General features: G+C 36.9%; 8 protein-coding genes across 8 annotated transcripts; 4 read left to right on the forward strand and 4 right to left on the reverse strand.

Moving 5' to 3' along the window:
- Window positions 1-54: 54 nt before the first annotated feature.
- Window positions 55-1709, forward strand: L201_000542 (uncharacterized protein; the record flags this gene model as incomplete). Its single annotated transcript, XM_066216342.1, has 6 exons — window positions 55-192; window positions 273-527; window positions 622-630; window positions 714-984; window positions 1104-1317; window positions 1445-1709. 6 exons carry the CDS (start codon window positions 55-57, stop codon window positions 1707-1709), a joined length of 1152 nt encoding a protein of 383 aa, XP_066072439.1.
- Window positions 1710-2112: 403 nt separating this feature from the next.
- Window positions 2113-4068, reverse strand: L201_000543 (uncharacterized protein; the record flags this gene model as incomplete). The annotated part of the gene is made up of 5 exons (XM_066216343.1): window positions 2113-2821; window positions 2898-3098; window positions 3189-3696; window positions 3766-3810; window positions 3870-4068. The coding sequence occupies 5 exons, from the start codon at window positions 4066-4068 to the stop codon at window positions 2113-2115; spliced, it is 1662 nt and encodes a 553-aa protein (XP_066072440.1).
- A 496-nt stretch (window positions 4069-4564) lies between these two features.
- Window positions 4565-9229, forward strand: L201_000544 (uncharacterized protein; the record flags this gene model as incomplete). The annotated part of the gene is made up of 13 exons (XM_066216344.1): window positions 4565-4827; window positions 4910-5356; window positions 5428-6095; window positions 6172-6304; window positions 6362-6668; window positions 6734-7108; window positions 7177-7255; window positions 7316-7574; window positions 7642-7689; window positions 7751-8000; window positions 8061-8277; window positions 8347-8776; window positions 8878-9229. 13 exons carry the CDS (start codon window positions 4565-4567, stop codon window positions 9227-9229), a joined length of 3828 nt encoding a protein of 1275 aa, XP_066072441.1.
- Window positions 9230-10638: 1409 nt separating this feature from the next.
- On the reverse strand, window positions 10639-12953 carry L201_000545 (uncharacterized protein; the record flags this gene model as incomplete). The annotated part of the gene is made up of 7 exons (XM_066216345.1): window positions 10639-10824; window positions 10890-11482; window positions 11593-11710; window positions 11769-12034; window positions 12122-12410; window positions 12518-12618; window positions 12752-12953. 7 exons carry the CDS (start codon window positions 12951-12953, stop codon window positions 10639-10641), a joined length of 1755 nt encoding a protein of 584 aa, XP_066072442.1.
- Window positions 12954-14594: 1641 nt separating this feature from the next.
- On the forward strand, window positions 14595-15488 carry L201_000546 (uncharacterized protein; the record flags this gene model as incomplete). The annotated part of the gene is made up of 6 exons (XM_066216346.1): window positions 14595-14802; window positions 14928-14975; window positions 15053-15090; window positions 15165-15243; window positions 15327-15391; window positions 15474-15488. The coding sequence occupies 6 exons, from the start codon at window positions 14595-14597 to the stop codon at window positions 15486-15488; spliced, it is 453 nt and encodes a 150-aa protein (XP_066072443.1).
- Window positions 15489-15669: 181 nt separating this feature from the next.
- Window positions 15670-18046, reverse strand: L201_000547 (uncharacterized protein; the record flags this gene model as incomplete). The annotated part of the gene is made up of 6 exons (XM_066216347.1): window positions 15670-16249; window positions 16329-16681; window positions 16759-17647; window positions 17707-17823; window positions 17889-17955; window positions 18019-18046. The coding sequence occupies 6 exons, from the start codon at window positions 18044-18046 to the stop codon at window positions 15670-15672; spliced, it is 2034 nt and encodes a 677-aa protein (XP_066072444.1).
- Window positions 18047-18378: 332 nt separating this feature from the next.
- L201_000548 (uncharacterized protein) lies at window positions 18379-19373 on the forward strand (the record flags this gene model as incomplete). The annotated part of the gene is made up of 5 exons (XM_066216348.1): window positions 18379-18390; window positions 18600-18741; window positions 19012-19083; window positions 19168-19254; window positions 19351-19373. The coding sequence occupies 5 exons, from the start codon at window positions 18379-18381 to the stop codon at window positions 19371-19373; spliced, it is 336 nt and encodes a 111-aa protein (XP_066072445.1).
- Window positions 19374-20400: 1027 nt separating this feature from the next.
- Window positions 20401-22294, reverse strand: L201_000549 (uncharacterized protein; the record flags this gene model as incomplete). The annotated part of the gene is made up of 2 exons (XM_066216349.1): window positions 20401-21483; window positions 21767-22294. The coding sequence occupies 2 exons, from the start codon at window positions 22292-22294 to the stop codon at window positions 20401-20403; spliced, it is 1611 nt and encodes a 536-aa protein (XP_066072446.1).
- Window positions 22295-22732: the final 438 nt, after the last annotated feature.

Below are 22732 nucleotides of genomic sequence, written 5' to 3' on the forward strand. Positions count from 1 at the left end.
CCTATACCGATACCTATACATATATCCTCGGAATCGAGAGGATACTCTAGCATAATGGCATACCCAAATAACCCAGCATCACCAACAGACTTATTAAGTGGATTACCAGCTAAATTCGAAGAAGCTAGAAAAAGTGGACAATTGTATTTTTTTCCCAGTGAAGCTAGAGATATATATTCTCAGGGTAGAAGAGTGGGTGATATCGTATACCTGTCACAGTCTCGTGAATTTGAATATGATTAAGCTGATATAACAACCTCTTAATACTGCAGTTCAACCTAAGATTATGTCCAGCATTACAAGATAAGCAAAAAGCTAAAAATGATGCTTTAGAAGCTGTGAAAGCTGAAAATGGAAATGATTCATCCTCATCACCAGAACGTAAAAGACCTAGAACAGATAATAGTAATAATGATGAACCAGAAAATAAACAAAATTCAGAAGAACCATTTAAACCTCCTTATGTCAAGGAATTGTTTATCGGTTGTTTGAATGGTTTAGATGGTGAAGAAGGTATGAGTATACTGGTGAGTGTAACTTCAACTTATCAACTAAGGGAGACCGGTCGCACCATATCGTGAAGGCTGATAGCTGATTGCTGATCCGTTCTTGCTATTATAGTTAAACAAAGTGAGTTCAGATTTAGCTACGATATCTCATCCAGTAATGAAGGCAAGTCTATTTGGCTAAAGTTGTTCTGTGTTCTGTAATAGTACTCCTTACTACCTGAACATATATTATTATGTCCACCTTCATATCAACCTCAAGCATTACCACCTACACCACCTCAAATAGCTATAGCTTACAATATATTATTAGCTGCATTAAGACATCCAACTAGATCAAGAAAATTATTAGGTTTCTATAATGGCGGTGAAGGTGCTGGAGCAAGTCAGAAATGGAGACATTTACAATTCGTTGAATGTCCAGGTGGTAGATCTCCTATAGAAGATTGGTGTCAGGGTGTAACCTTTTCAAGACCAGGTAAGTCACAACATATATATATATATATATATATATATGTGTGTGTGTGTGTGTGTGTGTGTGTGTGTGTGTGTAGAATATATGGTATTGAGCTGAATTTTGACGATTACTGATTATAGATCAAGCGATAATACTTCCTTCGGTACCATACTTACACATTGTACATCCTCTACCACCACATGGATCAGTACCTTATCCTCCAACAGATGAAACCAATGATCAATTGATAGATATTTTAGCTCCAGCTTTAATGAAAATGTTTGATCTTGCTTTTGATGCTTTGAGAAATGGTGGTGGTAGTAGAGATGGAGGCTGGAATTTGTTGATTACTTTGTGAGTGGACTTCTTGTCAATGCTTCACGATTGATATTTATAGTCATATCGACTTTTGGAAAAATTCACGTACTGTATTCCATATCAGTTGTTTGCTAATACAATGCGTTTTGGAATATTTGAATAGGGATCATCTTCATTTAATACCAAGATCGTCACCTTCATTCCCGTTACCTACACCACATCAACCATTAGAATTAAATTCTTTAGGCTATGCAGGTATGATGTTAGTCAAATCAAAAGAAGAAGAAGAAGTTTTAATTTCATCAACCGAAGATAAAGGTGGTTTGATGCATGTTTTGGAAAAATGTGGTGTACCTAGACAATGGGGTGAAAAAGCTAAAGAAGTCGAAAGTGTTCAACAAGGTTCAGGTGAACTGGATTTAGCATAAATGAGTTTATCGCTTGAAAGCCGGATAGAATTAGATGAGACAGTCTGAACATCATAATCGTATCATTCACTCTCAATTTCAGCAACGAGATTGTGGAATTGAGAGATGACGTTCAAGTTTGAAGCCCCTAGACTCTTTCTCCAGGATCTGGAGTGAATGACATAGAAGCGAACCTGTAGATACAATGGTCGATAGATGCATGTACAGGGTAAAATTATATGCAAGGTATATTATAGGATTGATCATCCGATGCGATGCTCTACTTGATACAGTGTTTTATTTCCTCATTTCGGAGTATATGACAGGAATCGATGTTTCCTACAATCGAGCAAGTTCCCATTGTCATATGCCTATGATACATTTCCTTTCCTTCTTCATCCATTTCTGCACGCGCATATTGAGCCTAGACTTCACCACCTACCCAAGCCCAAACCAAAAACCCGAAACCCCAAGGACCTACAGCCGCTAACCTATAACCAATTCTTTTCGATACTCTCATTAGTTTACTTTGTTTATGTAACAGCAAAGATTCCACTGATTTAGCTGAAGTTGTAGTGGGAGTAGGTGAAGGAGGTGTTATAGGTGGTTTATCAGGTTGTAAAAAAGGTTGAAATCCTCTTTTCCTGAATGTTTTTATAATTGGTTCCCAATTCGTTTTATATCCTTTCGGACTACCATGACCGTATTTTAGTATTGATTCCATACTTTGTGTAGATCTACTACTGGTATTATAACTGGATGTATAACTTGATTTCAATCCAGTTTGCGAGGGCGCAGCTTTTGATTTAAATTTTAACTCTTCTTGAAGTTTAGCATCAATCAACATAATCTTTTGACAAGCTCTAAATGGTCGGCCAACTAATTCAGCTAGAATTGAAGCTAAAACACCACCTGTAACTATTGTCAAAGCTTGTGCAACTCTTGCCTTTGTAGGGACATGTTGATCTAATATCTGTTGTTTAGTTTTCGAAATGGATTCATCCTCAGAAGGGAAATCTAAAACTAGTATATTCTCCCATCCAGGTTGAATTGATCCTCCAAATAAAGCTTTTACCCTCAAGCCTACACGTCTTGTTATATCGAATGCAGCGAAGAAGCAACTGTAACTTAATCTAATTGAGAAAGGTCAGCCGGCTGTTGAATGATAAACGAGACTCGAAGACGGAATAATGCTATACTCGTACTTACGCATCTCTGGCAACTGCCCATCTCCAACCGGTCCACCAACTATTAGTCTTTCTCCATGTCTCACTGGCAAACAGGTTTTTTATGGCTTGTACCGGTGTTGCAGGTTGTGAAAGATCAAAGGCTTGAGGGACATTTCGGATAGGCAAATGTAAGAATTTAGCAGCCATTGAAGTTAAAGATGTTGTAGATTGATGAAGGAATCTGTGACATCGCGTTATAGGTAAGTAATCTGGTCCACATTTAGGTATTAAATAACGAGTCATACCCCAATTATAAGTATTCCTTACTCACCTGACGACGTTTTCGACTGGTGTAAATGCTGCTCCTTGTACTAGACCTGCACCAGCACCAGCTATAGCAGATAACAAAGTAGGATGATTAGGTATTATACTTGGACCTCTTAACAAAGTATCTAAATTGATTTCTTCTTCTTCCTCCTCGTTGCGTAATTGTTTTTTTCTCCCATAGATATCTAATGGTGCATGATATCTTGCTACATTATCTTTACTACTATTAGGATTCTTGGTTTCTATACCATCTATAGATTCGCCGAAATCATCATTGGAGTTAGATGTTGTATGATTTTGAAAAAAAGGTAATTTAGCTAAAGATAGTGAAAAGAATGAATGACTTGTAAACAGCAAAAATCCCATGGTTGTATTAACTATTAGAGGTGGTAAGATAGTTAAAGTAATTGCTATTAAACCAGTTTTACGCCTTAATAAATCACGTATGAAGGATGCCGATAGTGTTTGATCCGATGATATTGCTAATTGTCGTAAACCCGCCCAAGTGTCAACTGTTCGAGACACATTATTAGTCACAAGTCACTATTACCTACAAATCCTTCTCATATTGACACACTCACCTCGACTTGGTCTAAACAGTTTACTGGGTCTTCTAAACAGAAATCCTGACATGACATCAAAATTCAGCTTCCCACTTTTTCAAATTGGAGTACGGATTACTTACCTGTGAATAGTACTAAAGACCTAGCAAAAGCAGCACTCGCACTAGTACTAGCACTACTGACAGCTAAAGTATCTTTCCTATCCTGATCTTTCATGACAGATGCTACTTTGACAGCATGCCGCACTTTATTCCAATTTGATGAACCAGACGAACCAGGTTCGGGTGCTGTAAAGTCTATCGGTATGGGGCGAGTTGTCATATTGACATATTTGGTTGACCTATTCGTTTACAAAGTTGTAGGTGAAAGGGAAGGTATGTGTCTTGAGGTGGGTTGGATACAAGTTGAGGATTATAAGTAAGTCATCTCATGAAGACATTGATTATGGTAAAGACAATGCAAAGATACAACATTGCACCGGCAACCAGAACTTGATGTGTAATACCATTACGAATGTTGGTAATCCTGGTTACTTTGTTTTAAAGGGTAATTCGTAATAGTGTATTACAAACTTGATCCAAGGAATTGATCCCGTTCAGTCCATTCAGCATAACATGTGGTCCGAATGTGGTATCTTCAACTTCTTGCATCCTCCTCTTCTTGCATCTTTCAATCTCCTCAAACCAGAAAGACCAGGCATTGGATCAGCAGTTCAATTCATCACGATTGGCAACATCAGCTCCCTTTCAGCGCAACGTCATGGTGAATCTGCTGTAGTCTCGTTATCCACTCAACAGGCTAAAGGTCCTCTCCCAAGATGGCATCTTCTTCCGCCAATCCCGGTCCATCCGCATTTACTTCCAACCCACCCGTACTCCCAACGTCGAACAGCTCGACAACAAAACCGAGAAATCCACAGCTGAGTAATGAACCATGGTTTACCTATCCGACGCCTACTCCTGAACAGATTGAAGAGGAATTACCACCTTATTTCGAGGGCGAAAATGTTCCGTTAGGTCCGTTATTAGATAGATTGGTTAGGAAAGGATATGGTGACATGAGATACTTATTGGCTGAAGTGTAAGCTTTATCTTCTTCTTCTGCTTCAAAATACAAGCAAGCTTGCCTTTCGGACTCACTTGTTCACGCGTCTGGAAAATAGGTTACCTCCATTATCGGCTAAACAAAAACCAAAACATATTATCAATTATGCAACTACAACACGTCAAGCTCTATTGAAATATTTAGCAGTTTTAAGATGGAAAACAGCTGTTGACGTTCCTTCTTCCTCCTCATCATCTTCCTCTGCTTCGACTTCAACAGCACACCAAACTTCGCAACAAAATGGGTCAAATCAGAATGGATCAACAAATTTCCCTACACCACACTCAAACGGGGATGATACTTCCCCACCATATATGATCTCCCTCAACAAGGGTAAGGGGAAAGCTTATCCCTCTTCATCCACCAATGTAACCGATGATATTCCCATCAAAGGGAAGGTTACAGACTCTAGAAGATTAGCTCAGTTCATGGAGCATCAGAATAAACAGCATGATGACGCTGTAATTCATCTAAGACATGTTACTAAATTAGTTGAATCTTTACGGTAAGTCGACATCATATCTGACTAGTATAAGAAATATAACTAATTGGAATTTCAAATCAAACTCATTATAGAGAACGAAATCCCGATTTACTCACTGCCCTTGCTCTTCTCACAACGGGCGACTACCGACGATTACCCACGTCGATAACAGAACCTTTTATCCCCAAACCACCTTTAACGAATTCATCGATATTATCTATTCTGAAAAGATTAAATCGACATATTAGATATAGAATAAGTTGTGTAGATTATCTACCGCCAGATTTGAGGGTGGAAGGGATATCAGATGGACAAGTTTATTTGACTGGGGGTGGTAAGAATGGTTGGAAAGCGAGAATGACCATTGTTGGATTCGGTCAGGATAGTAAATGGTGGTTAACAGGTGTAGAATGGGGTTGGCGTTATAGACAAAAAGGTGTTGATGATCCAGGAGGAAACAATAACAACCTTACAAATGAGGGGGAAGGAGGTGGAAAGAAATTTGAAGGTGAAGATAGACAAAGTATATTGGATTTAGCAAATTTGGAAGTTTTACCCCCTCGAGAAGTAGAAATTGATGACCCTCAGATACAGAATCAAGAAAAAGACGCAACCAAAGGAGATACTCAAGCAGATGAAACAAAAACAGCTATTGCTGCTCCGGATGAAACAACGATAACGAAATCGGTTGAAGCTGAAACTGAAGAACGGAAAGCAAAAATAGTGGATGCTCCTCTAGTCAGGATTTACAACTTTTTACGTGAGTAGAATCTACAGCATTATAGTCAAGAGCTTGGTGAGATGTGGAAATCTAACTTCATACAAATCATTCGTAGAACATCTATCGTTGTCGTACCAATTAGAAATATTGTTTACACAGGCTATGGCTTTAAGTCATGGTAAATGGCGGAACCAGTTACGGGTCGAAATTGATCGAGAGAGCAAAACACTAAGGTTGAAATACTGGATGTGAGTTATATTTTAAGACAATTCTAGGAATTTCGCATATGTTAATTGCCATTGCAGCCGACCCCGTCCTGTAACCGTACCCCAGCAACAAGCAGCGGCAGTCGGGAAGCGACCAGCGGCGTCTGTCTCTGTAGGCTCAGCTCGGACACCACTTGTAGGAGGTATTCTGAGCGTTTCGCTGGCAGAGGCGAGTATATCATCTAATGGCGTGGAAACAATGTTAGACAATATATCTTCTGGAGGGCTGCTACCGAGTGAAAGAGTTTTGGATTTGCAATTGAGCCTAAAATGGGAAGTGGGAGAATTAGGTGCAGGCGGCGGTTTGCGTGTTGGAGATGTAATGGACGGTCTATCCATGCAGATGGTGAGCACATCAACATGGACATGACACTAGTTGTTCGCGCCATAGACTGACCTTAAGAATAATAGGATTCTTCTGCTTTGGACATGGAGAATATCCTAATGACTTCCGCTCGAGCTCATGCCGCTCATCTCACTCGTGTACAAGCATCATCTTTAATATCTTCACCTAAATTCATACTATCTCTACTCAATCAACCTACATTACAAGAATCTGATGATCCAACATCACCTCGTCCACTCATACTTCGAGTCCCCTTACCATCTCGCCAAAAGATATCAAGCTTACTCATAGGTGTTTCAGCTTATAATGGTTATATTGAAATTGACGACGATGGGTGTACAGGGAATGAAGCTAGATCAACTAGAGTGGAAATGGCCACTAAGAGCATCAATGATGGCAAAACAAGATTGGTAGATGATATTGGCAGACTCACTGTCGCAGTAAGCTTTCAAACACACGGTTCTTGTGTTGACTGAACGCCTTAGCTTACATACCACTTAAATCATAGGTTGTTATGGAGACTCTAGAAGATCAAATGAGACAACTAGGCTGGCAGCCGATACGCAGGTTGGCATTACGTTCACAAGGTAAATCGTAGTTCATTTTGTACGGTGAGGATACATGTCGTACTAATTTGTATCCGTCAGACCTTGCCAAAGTACAGTTACATCCAGCTACAACGATTCTTGTCCCCCTCACCTCGACCCCGAACCACTATTTCGTTACGAAAGTTACTCAAAATGGTCTTGCCTTTGAACTTCTTAAACTCGTTAAGGTTCCTCTGGACAATGGTCTGGGTATTGGTATGAAGTCTGCTGTAGGTGACAGAGTTCCGCTGGATTTGAAACAGCTCAAGTCGAGGAGGAAAGGGCAGGATTTCGATACTACTGCAGTCATAACTTCACCGTAAGCAATCTTAGCAATGACTCTTCCTGACTTTTCGAATCCACTAATTATCTTATGGATTTGATAGATTTGAAATAGCCAACAAGGATCTGAGGGAGCTTTACATATTCTCAAAGTTAGTTAAATACACCACCTCACGGAATATACAAAGCTAACTGTTTGTTCTAATTAAATAGTGCTCTTGTCGCGCAAAACATCATTGAGCAGCAATTGCGAGATCGCAATATACCTTTCACTGCGCAGTATCCTCCATTATCTGGTCCGGGCGCTCCACGCTCATCTTCAGCCTTAGCGGGCATGATACCTACCATATGCGTTGATGTCGGAGACCTGCTGAGAGACGGTAAAACTGGTGCAGCAGCTGATGTTGCGATGCCTAAAGTTGGTATGCAAATTGAGGGATGGTGGAAGGGGGCCCGATGTGAGGTGAGTTGAAAGTTTATGATAGTTGTTTTGAGAGGTGATTCGCTAAAATAGCCGAAATAGGTCACAACGATTGTTCAGCTTCGTCATCAATCTTCGATGGCACAAACTCCTGCAGACATCTCCGCTTCAGATGGTTTACAAGCTCATTCAGAAGATATATCTTTCGATCCCTCTTCTTCCGTGGTGAAATTCAAGGCTAAAGACATTGAGCGATGTGTTCCTGCGTTCCTAGAGCAGTGGGAGAGATTAAGTAAAGTGATAGTTGTTGCCGGTGAAGGTGAGTAACCTGCTTGTCTAATATTCTTCGCGTATCAGGACCCACCTGATCACCATGTTTGAATTATAGTCAACCGCATAAACAAGCTTGCAGAATTTAAGGATATCAAAATGCTTGCATTCGATTTACGAACAGCGACACTATCATACTCTAAAGGTTACAATGCCTCGATCACGTATACACCGACAGACGATTCTTACCAAGTCACCTTATCCACCGATTCTACTTCTGTTCCTACATCGGAAACCACCACAAATCTTCAATCGACTCCAAACCCACATGAAATGTTATCACCATTACTCAGTGCTCGATTGACAGAACTGGCCTCTACGCCCACTGGAGAGATACAGAAAGGCGCAATTGGCAGAGAATTCTTTGGTCTACTCAAAAAGACTCTGCCATTTTTTGAGCAAGTTAACGCACTACAAGAGAAAGGTTGGATATTAACTGTCCTGGATGTGAGGACTTGGCGGATCAATAGAGATTACGAAGGAAGAAGGTGAGTTTGAGGAAACAATCACAATTATCCCTTCCTATGCCTTCAAATTTGTCCTATTTCATACTGATGTAGACTATATGTTGCGTTGTTACTCGTCTCAGATACGCGTTGGATATCAATTTAATACCTCAACTATCACATTACCTCCTTCAATCCGCATCAACACTTCGAGGACCAGATCGAAAAGTTGATTCAGAAATTACAGGAAAATTAAGCGAACTCCCAGATCTAGATCAAATCATCTCCAAAATATTCAATAAATCGAAACAGAAAATCATATCTTCACCAGATCCTTCACAATATAGTAAACGATTAATAAAGACGAATCTACCACCTTTGTTGAAATTAGATAAAAATACAAGTCTGTTATGCGGAGTTGATTTGATAAATATCGTTCTAGATGATTTACTGGAAGAGATTGAATCTTCTGTCGGTATTAGGAAGAAGCAATAGAGCTGGAGTATACAGGATAATGTGCTTTCGCATGTATCTGCCTAGCAACAGGCCTGGCGAGGCAGAACATAAATCCCGAATTTCATTAGTCTACATATATCTATGTGAATTTATGTATATATGTGATCACTCAGTTACTACCGTTACAGACATGACATTGTATACGGCTTCGTAACATTATATGATATATAAATGCAAAACCAATTTCCCGAAAACATGAGCAAAGTATTATCATTTCAATTATTCTATTCTATTCTAATCTCTTAAAATCTATTCCTCATCCGCATTTTCAGCATTCAAAGAACCTAAAATTTTCTTCCTTTGATGTTTCAGTCCCTCAATCAAAGGTCGTTTTGTTTTAGCTAATTTAGCTTCTTTTTTTCTCCATTTGTTTTAACCTTAATCCAGTTGTATTGACTTGTTTTGAAAAGAATGATTCAGGTTCTTCATTGAGAATACCTCCTCTTCTTGAATTTGTATTTGAAAGTGAAGTGAAGGTGTAATCACATCACATAAAGTCAAAGGCATGGATTGTTTGTTGTTGATACTCCATTATTAGCTGTTAACACACCTGTATTCAATTAAATATTCAAAATCTCACTATCAGCATATGTTTCTATAACATCCTATAAGATGACTTTGATGGAAGTATTCCGGGTTTTGAGATTTCCATTTGTGTAGATATGATAGATAACACAGGAAAAATAAAGAAAAACGGAGGAAGTATAACTTACAGATACATATCTATATTTGACATTGTCTTCGAGATAATTTGGCTATTTGAACTTTACAAGTATATGAAATAGCGGATTCGCCTTGTGATATAGCTTCTGTACCATTTGCGATGTATCCGACTGTCACTTTGAGAGAAAGATTGTCCATTTCCAGCTGTTGTAAATGGATAAGTGAATTTGCTATCCAATTGTTTTGAGTCTAGAAGCAATGATTAATACAGATATTCTCGTGTCACTATATCAGTGACAGCCTTCATTCTTGTGCTTAGTGCTTGAATGCCCAGGATAATCATTAGAATTTATACGGTAGAGAAATATAGATAATGGACGTATTTGAATACAGAAAGTGAAACCGTGCTGAGTGTGTGTTGATCGAAATCAAAGCGGACAAACCAAAAAGTACCATTTGTCTCCGTGCGAATAATGTGATCATCTAGTCGCAAATCATAAGACGGAAATACATTATTGTGTTTATACACAATTACTTGTGCTCGAATGGTGAGCGATAAGCAAATATTGTTCAGGTCTCTCTTCTTTTCCAGAAGCTCTATGTGATCATAAATTTTCGTTATACACCGCCTTACTCCATTTCAGTCCAGTTATGAATTTGTTCTAGCTCCTCCCCATGAGCTTTTCCTCTGCACTGTCTGAACTGTTTATATGCATTAAAAGCTACTAACGACCGTAATATTGATGTTGTTGAGCAGTCTGGGTGTACGATTGTTGTGGTTGCTGTTGCTGTTGTTGGGATTGGGGTTGGGGTTGAAATGATTCGGGATATTGTTTTTTCACTCTGGCTTCGGTATATTCACGCCATTGCTGAGAGGTATTACCTATACCAGGTTGAGCATTGGCAGATTGCTATAGGTCAAATATCAGCTGTCGTTCTATGTTTGTTTCTGAGGTACACGGAAACAAAGACTTACTTGATTATTGACAGCAGGTTGTTGGTTGTAAACCTGTTGGTTTTGAGGTGGTTGAACGGTCGAAGTTGCAGATCGAGGAGTGGGCAAACCAGCGATAGGTCTTTGAGCAGCATCAACATTCACAGGGGCCGGTCTAGCTTGTACTTGGGTTTGAGCCGCTGCAACGGGTGACAATCGTGCGGGAGTATTGGAAGCTGACGATTTATTGTGTACAGCTGCTGTTGTGGTAGTAGTAGCTTTTGCCCTTGTCGTTGTTCTCGTTGGAGAAGCCAAAGCTCTTTCCGTCCATTCTTCAGTATAAGTTGGATCATCCTCTTCTGCTCGACGAGATCTTTTCATCGCTCTAGCATTCCTTTCATCGACGTCGTCATCGCCCTCATATTGCTCCGCAGCTGGAATTTCATTTAGTTTCCTTTTCTTTGGGATACTTTGAATTTGAGTTGAAAGCAGACCAAAAACGAGACCATTGGCAGATACGTTACCAGGTACATGTTTTCTGATCATAGCTCGCATTGCACCAATCTCTTCGGCAAGAGCTCGGACCGAGAGGAAACCCATTCTACTATAGATCAAATAGGTACTAAACCAGAATTCTACAAGGGAAATTATTGAGAGGTCAGCGTTCTGGGCTAATTGTTGGTAGTAATGATGAGGGAATTACACAATGGCAGATTATACGCTTAAAATCAAAGAATGTACTCACCAACAGGGGCAATACGGGTTGTTGTCGTTGTCTTGAAAGCTAAATCGAAGTAATTGGTAGCAATGTTGACGAATATGGAGAAAGCCATATTACAACGGTTTTTGTAATCTTGATCAGGCTAAGAGCGAAGCCGTCTTCAGAAACCGGTTCAACTGCCGTTGAAAAAAACGACTTACGGCATCACCTCGCTCGACAAACGCTCTCAAGGCTGCGGCACTTGGTGCGAAAATCTTCGAATTTGTGCTCTCTCGACAAAGCGCAATAGAACCAAGTAGATTCTGAAATGGTCGACCTCTATTCATCACCCAGTTGAGTAGACCACCCAAAGTACCTTCTGCAGTAATATATCTTTTTTCGAGTTCTCCAATCCATTTGGCATATGGACCCGCATGCGCCTGTAACTTCTCGGCGGCAGATAACTGTACACCCAATTGCACCCGTTCTATGGTAATTGAATCATCGATCAGCAGGAGGTAGTGGCAGGTTGATGAATTGACCGAGCTGAAATTGAGAACGAAGCAGTACTCACGAAAGATATCTCTCTGCTGATCCTCCGTTGAATCATGATACTCCACTGCAGCTAGTTGAATCAAATCAAATTGACTTTTAAGTTCACGGGGTAACTGTTTTCCCTTGTGTGTTGAATATTTGTTATACCAGTATCTCTCCTTCGTATGGGGCGAGATGAAGGGTATTTTGCCGTCCATGAAGTTTATGATCGAAGTACATCTTTGCTTGCCATCGATACATACGTGTTCCGTTTGACCATCCTGCTTATTTGGCTGAACAGCAAAGATGAGAGGGGGAACATAGAAATTCTGCGAGAAAAAACAGATTACATTAGTATCTAATCATTATTTTCGGACTTCATATGCCTAACAAGTAGCAATGATAAACGAAGGTAAAACTCGTGCTTCCTACTCACCATGAACAAGGATTGGATCAGTCCTATCATTTTCAATTCCGTCCAAACAACATCTCGCTGATAATCAGGTTCTAATTCGACCCGTCCCGTATGAATCATGTCTAATGAACAAAATCAAGTCAGCCAATGATCATAAAGTGTAGATTCAACAGTATGACTTGATCAATAAGAATGCAGAGATTTGATCTAGATAATTATATGAAATGTAAGAAGATGGCCTGTTTGGAGACTCACCATGCAAAGTTTTAGTAGATAAATTGACATTATAAGGTTTACCAATTCTACCTTTTAGTATTTCATCTATACTCTCTGGAGGACCTTTTTTCTTTGGTTTTCTATCTTGTTCATCATCTTCTAACTCATCAAAGAAATCATCCAAATCAGAATCATCAGATAGATTACCAGCGGCAGTTTGATTGGTTTTTTTAGGCGGCATAATATATATAACGCGATCTGCCTGTTTTAGAGAGACCGATTGGAATCTAATGTTCGAAATTTGTTATCGATAAAGTCGTGTTTGAGGAACGCGTCAAATGATATTGATTCTGAAAAACAAACGCGTTTAGCGATTTGTTTAGTACACTCTGTGTCTTTCACTGTGGAATCACTTGAATCAGCTTTTTCTACATTCACTCACTATAAAAGCTGAGTTGAAATAATTTAGGTGGATTTTTCAATTTTTTTTTTGTCTGATATTACTATTTTATGAAAATAGATAAATGATGAGAGGTTGTGAATAAGATAAAACAATATGAAAGGATGGGATATAGATATAGAAGGAAGAAAAATGGATAAAAAACAATTTTAGTAAAAGAGAAAAATATGGGGAAAAAAAAGAAAGAAAGAATTATTTTGAGTATATATATCAAATTTAACCAAACAAAACCTCCACTTTTCTTGACCAATCAAAATTCATTCCCATAATCCAGTCAGCTAAATTTCAAATTAGGCCAATATGATTTTAATTCCCTTTTTCATGCATTTATCCCAGAATGAACCACACTGTCTTAAAATATTTTCCCATATGTTTTCCACTATACATACATGTGCTTGTTTTTGTCCATTGATACATGCAACAAAACACAATACTTGGTCATTTTCATTGCATGCATGCATGGCAACCAACAAATGTGCACATGGAGGATTAAAATATATGCATCCAACCATTTGAAACTTTTTTTTACTGCCATCTCACACTAAAAAATACATACATGTATGCATGCATGACACATGATTTTTACATCTTTGCCAAATTTTTCTTCCAATTTTTGTGGGATAATTGTATTTTATTGCACCTATGTATATGTGTAGATGATTGATTCAAATTTCTAGGTTTTTCTTTCAAAATCAAAGTCAAAGTATTCATAATACTTCACTTGAATATGTTTTGTATGAAGAAAACAGCAGAAAAAATAATAATAAAATTGAATCAACATGCAGAGAATAAATTTATGCAATACTATTTCACTTTGAAGTTTGTTTGAAACTTTTTGATTTTTTTTGTTTTTCATGTCTTTTTCCAGCTATCTGATCAGATTAATATGATTTTGAGATATCTGTGGAGAAGGAGGAAACTAGGCATACAACTTGTCAAGGTCATTTAGTCATTTTCAGGTAATGCATGTAAAGTAAAACACCTCCATCTTCACTTGCCTGTACTCTAGCTGAAGAGGTAATGCTAGTAATCAAAAGGAAAGTGTATGAATGATCCTTTGAACGATTCATCGCGATCGCAAAGCAAAACTCTTTGACGAAGCGATATATTTTAACTTGTAAACAAAGGATATGGGATGATTTACCGAGTAACGGCATGCAACCAGGCACAAACAGCGACTCTCTTAACTTTTTTTGGACTTTGATGTATTTTGACATTCTTTCTTTGCACTCCTTGTAATCTACTGGCTCATCATCGCTATCTTCAGTATCATCAGTCCCGTTCTGAACGTTAATATCGCTACGTAGACATTCTTTGGAAACACTTATTTTTCCTTTCTGACCATATACGACTATTTGTATACTCGCTTTCTCAACATTCCCTCAATTTTGAAATCGATCAAACATCAATCATCAAATAACAATGTCATCAGCACCTGTACCAGAATATAATCCACAACATGAAGAGAATCATCAAATACTTGGATCAGAAAGAAATCCAATAACGAATGCAACATTAACGATAAGGATTATAAAATCATTTGAATTTAGAACACAAAAATCAATGGTTTTAAAAGGAATAAATTTAGAATTAATAACTGTTAATGAATTAATGAATTTAGTTAGAGAAGGTAAGTCCAAGCGATCTTACGGCTGTGTTTGACAAGTTTTACAGGATCAAGAATGCAAGTTCAGATAGGAAAAAGGGAATCTACAGAGATGATCGTAACTAATGCCTTCATTCGTAATCAAATAGAAGTAAAGAAACAATCAGGTTATAAACCATATAGAACACTTGTTCTTGGTAAGTCAGTTTTGTGTATAGATGGCCTGTATTTTCAATTATCATGATGCATCATAGTTGACGTGATTGCTCAATAGATACAATGAAATTGTATACAGTAGCTCATGGACACAAAGTAAGTATCAATTCTTACACTTATGATCAATTTTACGGAATATGTAACTTATCGCTAAATATATATCTTTGCAGACAACCAACCTCATCATCAACTTAGATCACGATGAATGGATATTGGATCCTACGAAAACATTGAAAGAGATCGGTGCTCGTAAGTTATCATTTCACGGGACTGCTAATTGAATGTCACAGGAAAGCTAATCGTATATAACTTTCACATTATGAACGATTTAGAAAACGAAACTGAAATATCGTTCTTCAACAGAGAATCTTACGATAAATTCAAAGCTAATCCAGAGGTAGATTCCTTCATAACCACTACAATAGCAAATCAACTTTTATTTTCGTTTGTACTGACTACATTCTCGTCTTTATAAATAGATCAAATGGGATTAAGCTTCCATGTTTAGACTTTTCAGCTCAACAACACACTCATTCTCGCTCTCTTAGCTCATTAAACGAATAGATTGACTAGATTACTTAGACACCAAAGGTCTGTTGTTCATATTTATAGCATTTATAATTATTCCTCATTCAAAAATCATGCATTTTACAAATATACCAATTAATGATTCAACTATCTACCTCTACCGAACCAACCACCTAACCAACCTTTTTTACCTTCTTGAGGGGTTTGACCCTCTACTTCATCATCATCTTCTTCTTCTTCTTCTTCTTGTGGTTCAGGTTTTCCTTTTTGAGAAGGTCTAAATTCAACAGCAGGAGTAGTTTCTCTAGTTTCTCTACCTAGTTTCTTTATACCTTCTAATGCTTTATCCTTTACTATGGTTAAATTCTCTACTACAGCTTCACTATTGGTATTAGTTGATGAAGGTTGTTTTTTACCAGATAATACTTCAAGTTGATCAAATGGAATATCAATATAGTTGAAAGCCATATCGAAAAAGACAGGTTTTTCAATATTTTGTGAATATAATCCCTTTTTAGCTGAAATGTCTAATACTCTCAAATCATTTTCTAAATTTTCGATTTGTTCTTTTGTTATAGGTACAATAACTTCTTCTAATTCATTTGGTGGATTGATCAATAATGAACGCGATTGATTTACTGAAATATCAGCTTTTTGGATTAAAGCTACAGAAGATGAATATGATGGTTCTGGATGTAAACAATGTAATCTTGCCAAGTAGAAACACCTTATTATCGCATCATGAATATCAGCTTACAATACATCTTGTGCAATGTGAAACGGCTGTGCTTGTGATGTAAACTCACCTCAAAGCATGATAATAACCTTCCAAACCTTCAACACCAATTCTAACACCTTCTTTCTCTTGAACAATACTTAAATCGGAAATCCCTCTTAAACTTTGCAAAACTGTATCAAGGAGTTTGATTATTCCACCTAAACCTTTAACTACTTCTTCGACTCTAGCTTTACCACCTTTAATCTTATTATCACTAACGTTTGAAGGTGAAGAAGTTGTAAGTGTGGACGAAAGAGTATCAATAAGAGATAAATCTCTTTTGATACGGTGAGAAAGGAGGAGGTGAACAATATATGAATGAGCAATATTTAAGGAAGAGGTGATTTGAGAAGATCGAAGGGAAGTTGATGAACCAGATGCCTAATTGTACGATAAGTAATGTCAATAAATTAAACAAGATGAATAAAAAGTCATAAATCAATGAAACTTGGCTTCACCTCATTATCATCTTTCAATCTTCTAGCTACACTTTCAGCTTCACCTAGTACACTTAAAACTTTATCCCAACCTCTCATACTAACATTTTTATTCTTTTTTTGAGAGTTGGAATTGGAATTGGAGTTGGCTTTTTCAGATTTTGCTTTAAAATTATTCAAAGTTTCTTGAACTTTTGACATGATTTTAACTAATTCAGCATTTCTAAATTCGATTTTTTGTTTTTCATTGTCATTTGATTTAGAACTACCGCCAAAAGTGATATCGTTTAATTTATTTCTATCTTCTTGTACATCATTACCTAATTCTTTTTTCAAATTGTTAATTAATTCATTTAAATTTGGTAAACTTTCTTTTAATGTAGTATCTTCGTCGTCTAAATCATTAATAATAGATTGAATATCATGTGAATCTTTTTTACCTAATTTATAAGCACAATATCTAATTAAAGGATCTTTTAAATCAATAAATTCTAATGATAATGCTTCATCATATGATGATTTTGAATTTTCACCTAAAATTTGTAAAATTTTTCTTCTAACTATTAAATCAGTTAAACATTCACCAAAATTTGATTTTTCAAATAATATTTCTGATCTAATATCTAATTGATAAATTGTAATTTCTGCTTTTGTCCTTTCATTAATTCTCAAACTTAAACCTGATTCCTCCGAAGATGAGGGAGAGGGAGAGGAAGAAGAATTTCCGATCAACTTTATAAGATCAAATAATTCTGTAGAGATTTTTAATGATCGTCTTAACCATGATATTTGATCTTTCTTGAGAGTTGATTGTGAAGGTGATGTTGCAGTAGGTTTGGCTTTTTCAGCTTTCAGTTCATGAGAATGAGCTAATGCTCTTTCGGCTGAGAATAAAAGTAATTGGAGTTGACTATAAACGCAACCATTTAGCTATTTCACTATCGTCTATGCTATAGCTAAAATACTCACCGAACATCTTTGATACTATTGATATCTAATTTAGGTGGTGATTTGTATTGTTTTCCTTTCCCGCACGTTTGACCGGTAATTTGACGAAGACGGTGAATTTTGTTTGCGCAATGTTTTCTATATAAGTTTCAAGATTATTAGCTATCCTGAAGCGGTAGGTGTGACTCTTTCTAGTAGCTCACCTATATCGCTCATGATCACCATTACGAAGACCATAAACGGCTCGTTCTTTACTCAACAAACTGAGCACTAGGGAATAAGAAACAAGTCGATTAGCGATGAATCTAGGCCTTAATCGCTGAGACAACCTACAAGGGAAGGATAGATCGACTTGAGACATTTTCTGTTGTTGCTTTACTACAAGATAAGCAGGGAGAAGTGGAATAAAGTTGATATACCCAACGAACACGAAAGACGACCAAACTACAGCTTCAGAAGGGGGAAATGATAGATGAATAGCAGGTTATGGATTGTCAGGCTCATTTACACGGACCTACGGTCTATTCTGATGTGCCTGATAACCGAGTGATAACCCCTCTAACCAACCTCTTCCTTCGATAATAATAATGTTAAAATCATCTATTTTGATATCAAAAATACCAATAAATTCGCATTTATTTTCAGTCTTTCCTGCTATACCTTTCCGACTTTCACATCAAACAATAAAGCACAATGTCTGGAAGAGTGAGTTCGTGATCTGATCTTTGCTAGTTGTCCGGAAATTATCCATGTTTTCTCGTATCATTGGATTTCTTTTCACTTCAAATAGGATGTGGTGGTTACTCTTTCCTTAAACCTTGACTATCCATACCATCACACTAAGATATACACATATCAACGAAATACCATTATATCGATAAAATCAAAGCTGACTGAGGAGATCTTGACGATAGGGCGGCCGAGGAGGCTCAAGAGGTGGTGCACCTAATAATAATAATGCACAATCAGGTGAAAGGAAAAAGAGAGAATCTATTTTGAACTTGGCACAATATGTTGATCAAAGTGTTAGGGTTAAATTTATGGGTGGAAGAGAAGGTAAGTGAAAACAATAAATTATCATGTGTTTTGTAATAAAGGGAAGGATTTGTCGTTTGCCAGATATTGGGTTCTAGGACACAACGAGGAATTACTTGTCGAAGAACTTGATGACATTATCGTTCGATTGAAGGCCCAGGTCGATATCGTTTCATATCTACACTCTATCTTGCTTGTTCAGAGAAGAACCGGCTTGAAGAAATGTAGATACATGATGATCAGAGCAAGTTTCAGAACACTGATACCTTAGCTTTTGTTTCGCGATTACAGTGACAGGTACATTGAAAGGTTTCGATCAGTTGATGAATCTAGTTATGGATGATGTTGTAGAGGAATACGAGAGTAGGTCAATATACGTTGTGTCGTGTTGTGGCTCTTTCGAGAGTGAAGTGGTATTCGAAGTTTACGAATTGAATTCATATATAGACAACTCGATGCCACCACGTAATCTCGGTTTAGTAGTATTGAGAGGTCCAAATGTAGTTTTAATAAGTCCAACAGATGGTTCAGCTGGTAAGTTCAATTCAATTTTTATGATCAAGTATTACATGTTACTTTCGCTGTTCTCACTGATACTGATGAAAATACTGTCTGTTCTTGTATTAATAGAAATCGAAAATCCTTTCCAATAGAATCATGCACATTCCTAGCTCGTATGATGAGTTTTATGTACTGCTTTATATAGAGGATTAAAGATGATAGTTGGAAGAACCGAAAGAAATGTGTCAAAACATATACCCCTTGTAACAGAAATACATCATCATAGCAAAATATACACAACATGGCGACATTGTCATCTTGTTTGTTATATTCTATTCAAACATTTCAAGACGATCAATTGACAACATCGTGTGACTGATTTCTGTGATTTCCTAGTTTTATGAATGTTATCTATTCATCTATATGAGTCTTCCTCGGCTTAAAAAGGACGCGAACTTCGTTATCGATACTCAATCGTGTAAACATCATCCGAAACGAGAGTAAAGATTGAATGTTTTTTGCATCAAAGATAAAGTATCGTTCTGCTGATAATTTACTTTACATGCATTTCCAGTATGGACGATATTTTTTTGATTTCGCTTGTATATGGTGGAGAACCTTTTCAAGATGTATACGATGTACCCCTGGAAGATTATGGTTATTACGACGAGGTCGAGTTCCTCTCCTCACAATTTGCACTCTCGATGCAAATCACCACTTGTTGCAGTCGTTGCAATGTTATGCTGTAATACTGCATGAGTTTCACCTCAAAAAAGTTACACCAACATGATCAGTACAATATCGAAAAGCAAATTGATGAATGTGTCACACATATATATTGTATGTCACATCCAACAGGGATTGTACCATTTCCATGTTATGCATGAAGCTAATTCAATTGTGAGAAGTTTGTATACAAAATTGATCAAGTCTATCTAACCCATTCCTTCTTGATCGAGATCTGATTTTTTCTTTTGATTGCAGTACCAAAATCATGCAGACCCACTTTTACTCTGCTTTTCAATCCAGTCCTTCCGTCTATCACCTAGCCTACTTTACGAAAGAGGTTTATCGGAATAACCCACTAAATATGAGTTTACATTCCGACCCAATTAGACTAAACCAAATCATTTTTTCAGTAGTGATCGAATCACTCATAACTATCCATTTTACTCATGATTATGCTGATTCATGATTATTTTCATTATCAGATTTAGGTAATTCGAAAACATTTAACCAATTATTGAATTTATCATCCCATTCAATTGGTGTATCTGGTTTAATTATATTCCAACCTTCTTCATTACCTTTCCATCTTAATTCTTTTTTCTTTCTTTCATCTTTTAATTCTTGTATTGAAATTACTTTACCAGATTTAATTTCTTCTGATGTCATTTCTCTTTCACCATTATCATATTTTCTTGATTCATCAATTTTAATCTTGAGATTTTCATAGTAATCTTTTCTTGCTTGTTCAATTTTTGTTGGTAATTCATATGAATCTTTATTATAATAATTTTCAGATTCAATATCAAAATTTAAATCTTTTGATGAATCAAATGATCTAATAGAATTATTTATTAATGCTAAAGCAGCTTCAGATCCTTCTTTAACTTTATATCTTTCAGTGAAGAAATCTAATATCATATTTGGAATTTGTTTAAATCCAATATGATTAACAAAAGGTAATAATAATATTGGTGGTTGTGGAGGTAATACTGTTGGTGGAATATGATATCTTTCAGGTATTTGATATGCTGTAGAAGAAGAAGAAGAAGAAGAAGTAGATTGTTGGATTTGAGGTTGTTGAGGTCTAGATAAGAAACCTAAACCTGTTGAAGGTTTGACTGGAGCTGGGGGTGAAGGTGGTAATTCGTTAGATTCTTCATTTAAAGGTGGTTGTTCTAATTGTTCTGGAGTAGATAAGATTGGTTCATCAAAAATACCATCGTTTTCTAGAGATTTTTCAATTTCATTTTCCCATTTCCATTCATTCACATTACCTAAATAACCTCTTTTTAAACCTTTCAAGTATTCTTTTAAACTTGCTCTACCAACTAATATGATACCACCTTCCAATTGTTTTTGTTTATATTCTTCCGGACTTAAAACACCAGGTAAACTTAATTGAGGTTCAATAGGTTCTAATCCTAATGCTTGTCTTCGTTGCGATAGGATTTTAGCATGAATTGTACGTGTTATAGATCCATGTAAGGGTGATGTAGGTAAATCATAATCTATAGCTGAAGCTACGAGGTATGGCTGGATGATAAGAAGAAATTACTATGTTAGCCAATGAGGTACCAGTACGATTGTGTGTTCACTATTAATGGCTTGGCAGCTATGAAGGTATGATAATGACTCAAATGGCCATTTTAGAGATAATGTAGATAAGCAGACAACTCTGACAAAATCTATTCTTTCTAAATCTAAATTATAAATTGTACAACTCCGTAATAGGTATTTCTCGCTTCCACCAGGCGGTCGTCTGATGAAGAAGAACACAGCAGAAACTTGAAATGATGATTTCAACTCATAAACTCACTTTAACATATTTTCTAAAGTACCTTAGAGCTCTATCAGTATCTTCATCACCTGGCCATTTAGCTCCATAAACAGTAACTTTTCTATTTAAACCTAAACTTCCACCTGGTAAAATTTCTTTTGATTGATTTTTAACTTTATCAATAGTTTGTTTTTTAATTTTATCACATTCTAATCTATCATAATAATATGTTCCTGAAATTGTTGTAAGTAAAGTCCAAAATATTAACCAATTTCGTGAAGGTAATTTTGGTTTCCATGTTAAAACAGAATGTGGAATTCCAGTATGAGATAAAGCTGATCTAAATCCTGTTAATTCAACTGGTTTCGAGCTTGTTTTTATACTTGTAGCTGTTGCGGATGAAGCTGGGTTTATAGGTTTATCAGTAGGTATAGTAGATGATGTTGTTGAAATAGAAGGATTAGGTGATGCAGTTGGACTTGATACGTTAGATGGTGCAGGTTGAGGTGGTGGTGAAGGATTCGTAGGTTGTGCAGGTGGTGGATGTGGATGTTCAGGTACAGACATCTTGAAGGAAGGATATCTAGCCTGATCTATTCAGGACTCTGTGTTATCTTGACAAATCCAATTAATTATGGTTGATCAATATATCAAAAGTTAACGATAACAGGTCACTTGAATTGTTCGCGAAATCCAACTTTTTTTTTTTCTGGAAAAAAGTTAAGCGGAATGTAGCCACGTGGTAATCTAGCATAATATATAAGTACCTTTTGGTGTAGTGTAAAATGCATTTCATGTTATTATGCTATTACCTCTTGTGCATAGTAGACTTTGTACTCCATTCGCTCAATCACATGATCAAGGGCTTATAACTCGGCAAGAACAGTTCTCCAAATGACCACAATAAGCAGGTCATTCGAAGATTTCTTTTACTTAAAGTGGCAGACAAAATCCATGAAATTGCCCAATTTACGATAGGTCGATTATTACGCGTTCAAACCCCTT

Source organism: Kwoniella dendrophila, chromosome 1 (assembly GCF_036810415.1).
Source record: "Kwoniella dendrophila CBS 6074 chromosome 1, complete sequence".
NCBI classification, from domain to species: domain Eukaryota; kingdom Fungi; phylum Basidiomycota; class Tremellomycetes; order Tremellales; family Cryptococcaceae; genus Kwoniella; species Kwoniella dendrophila.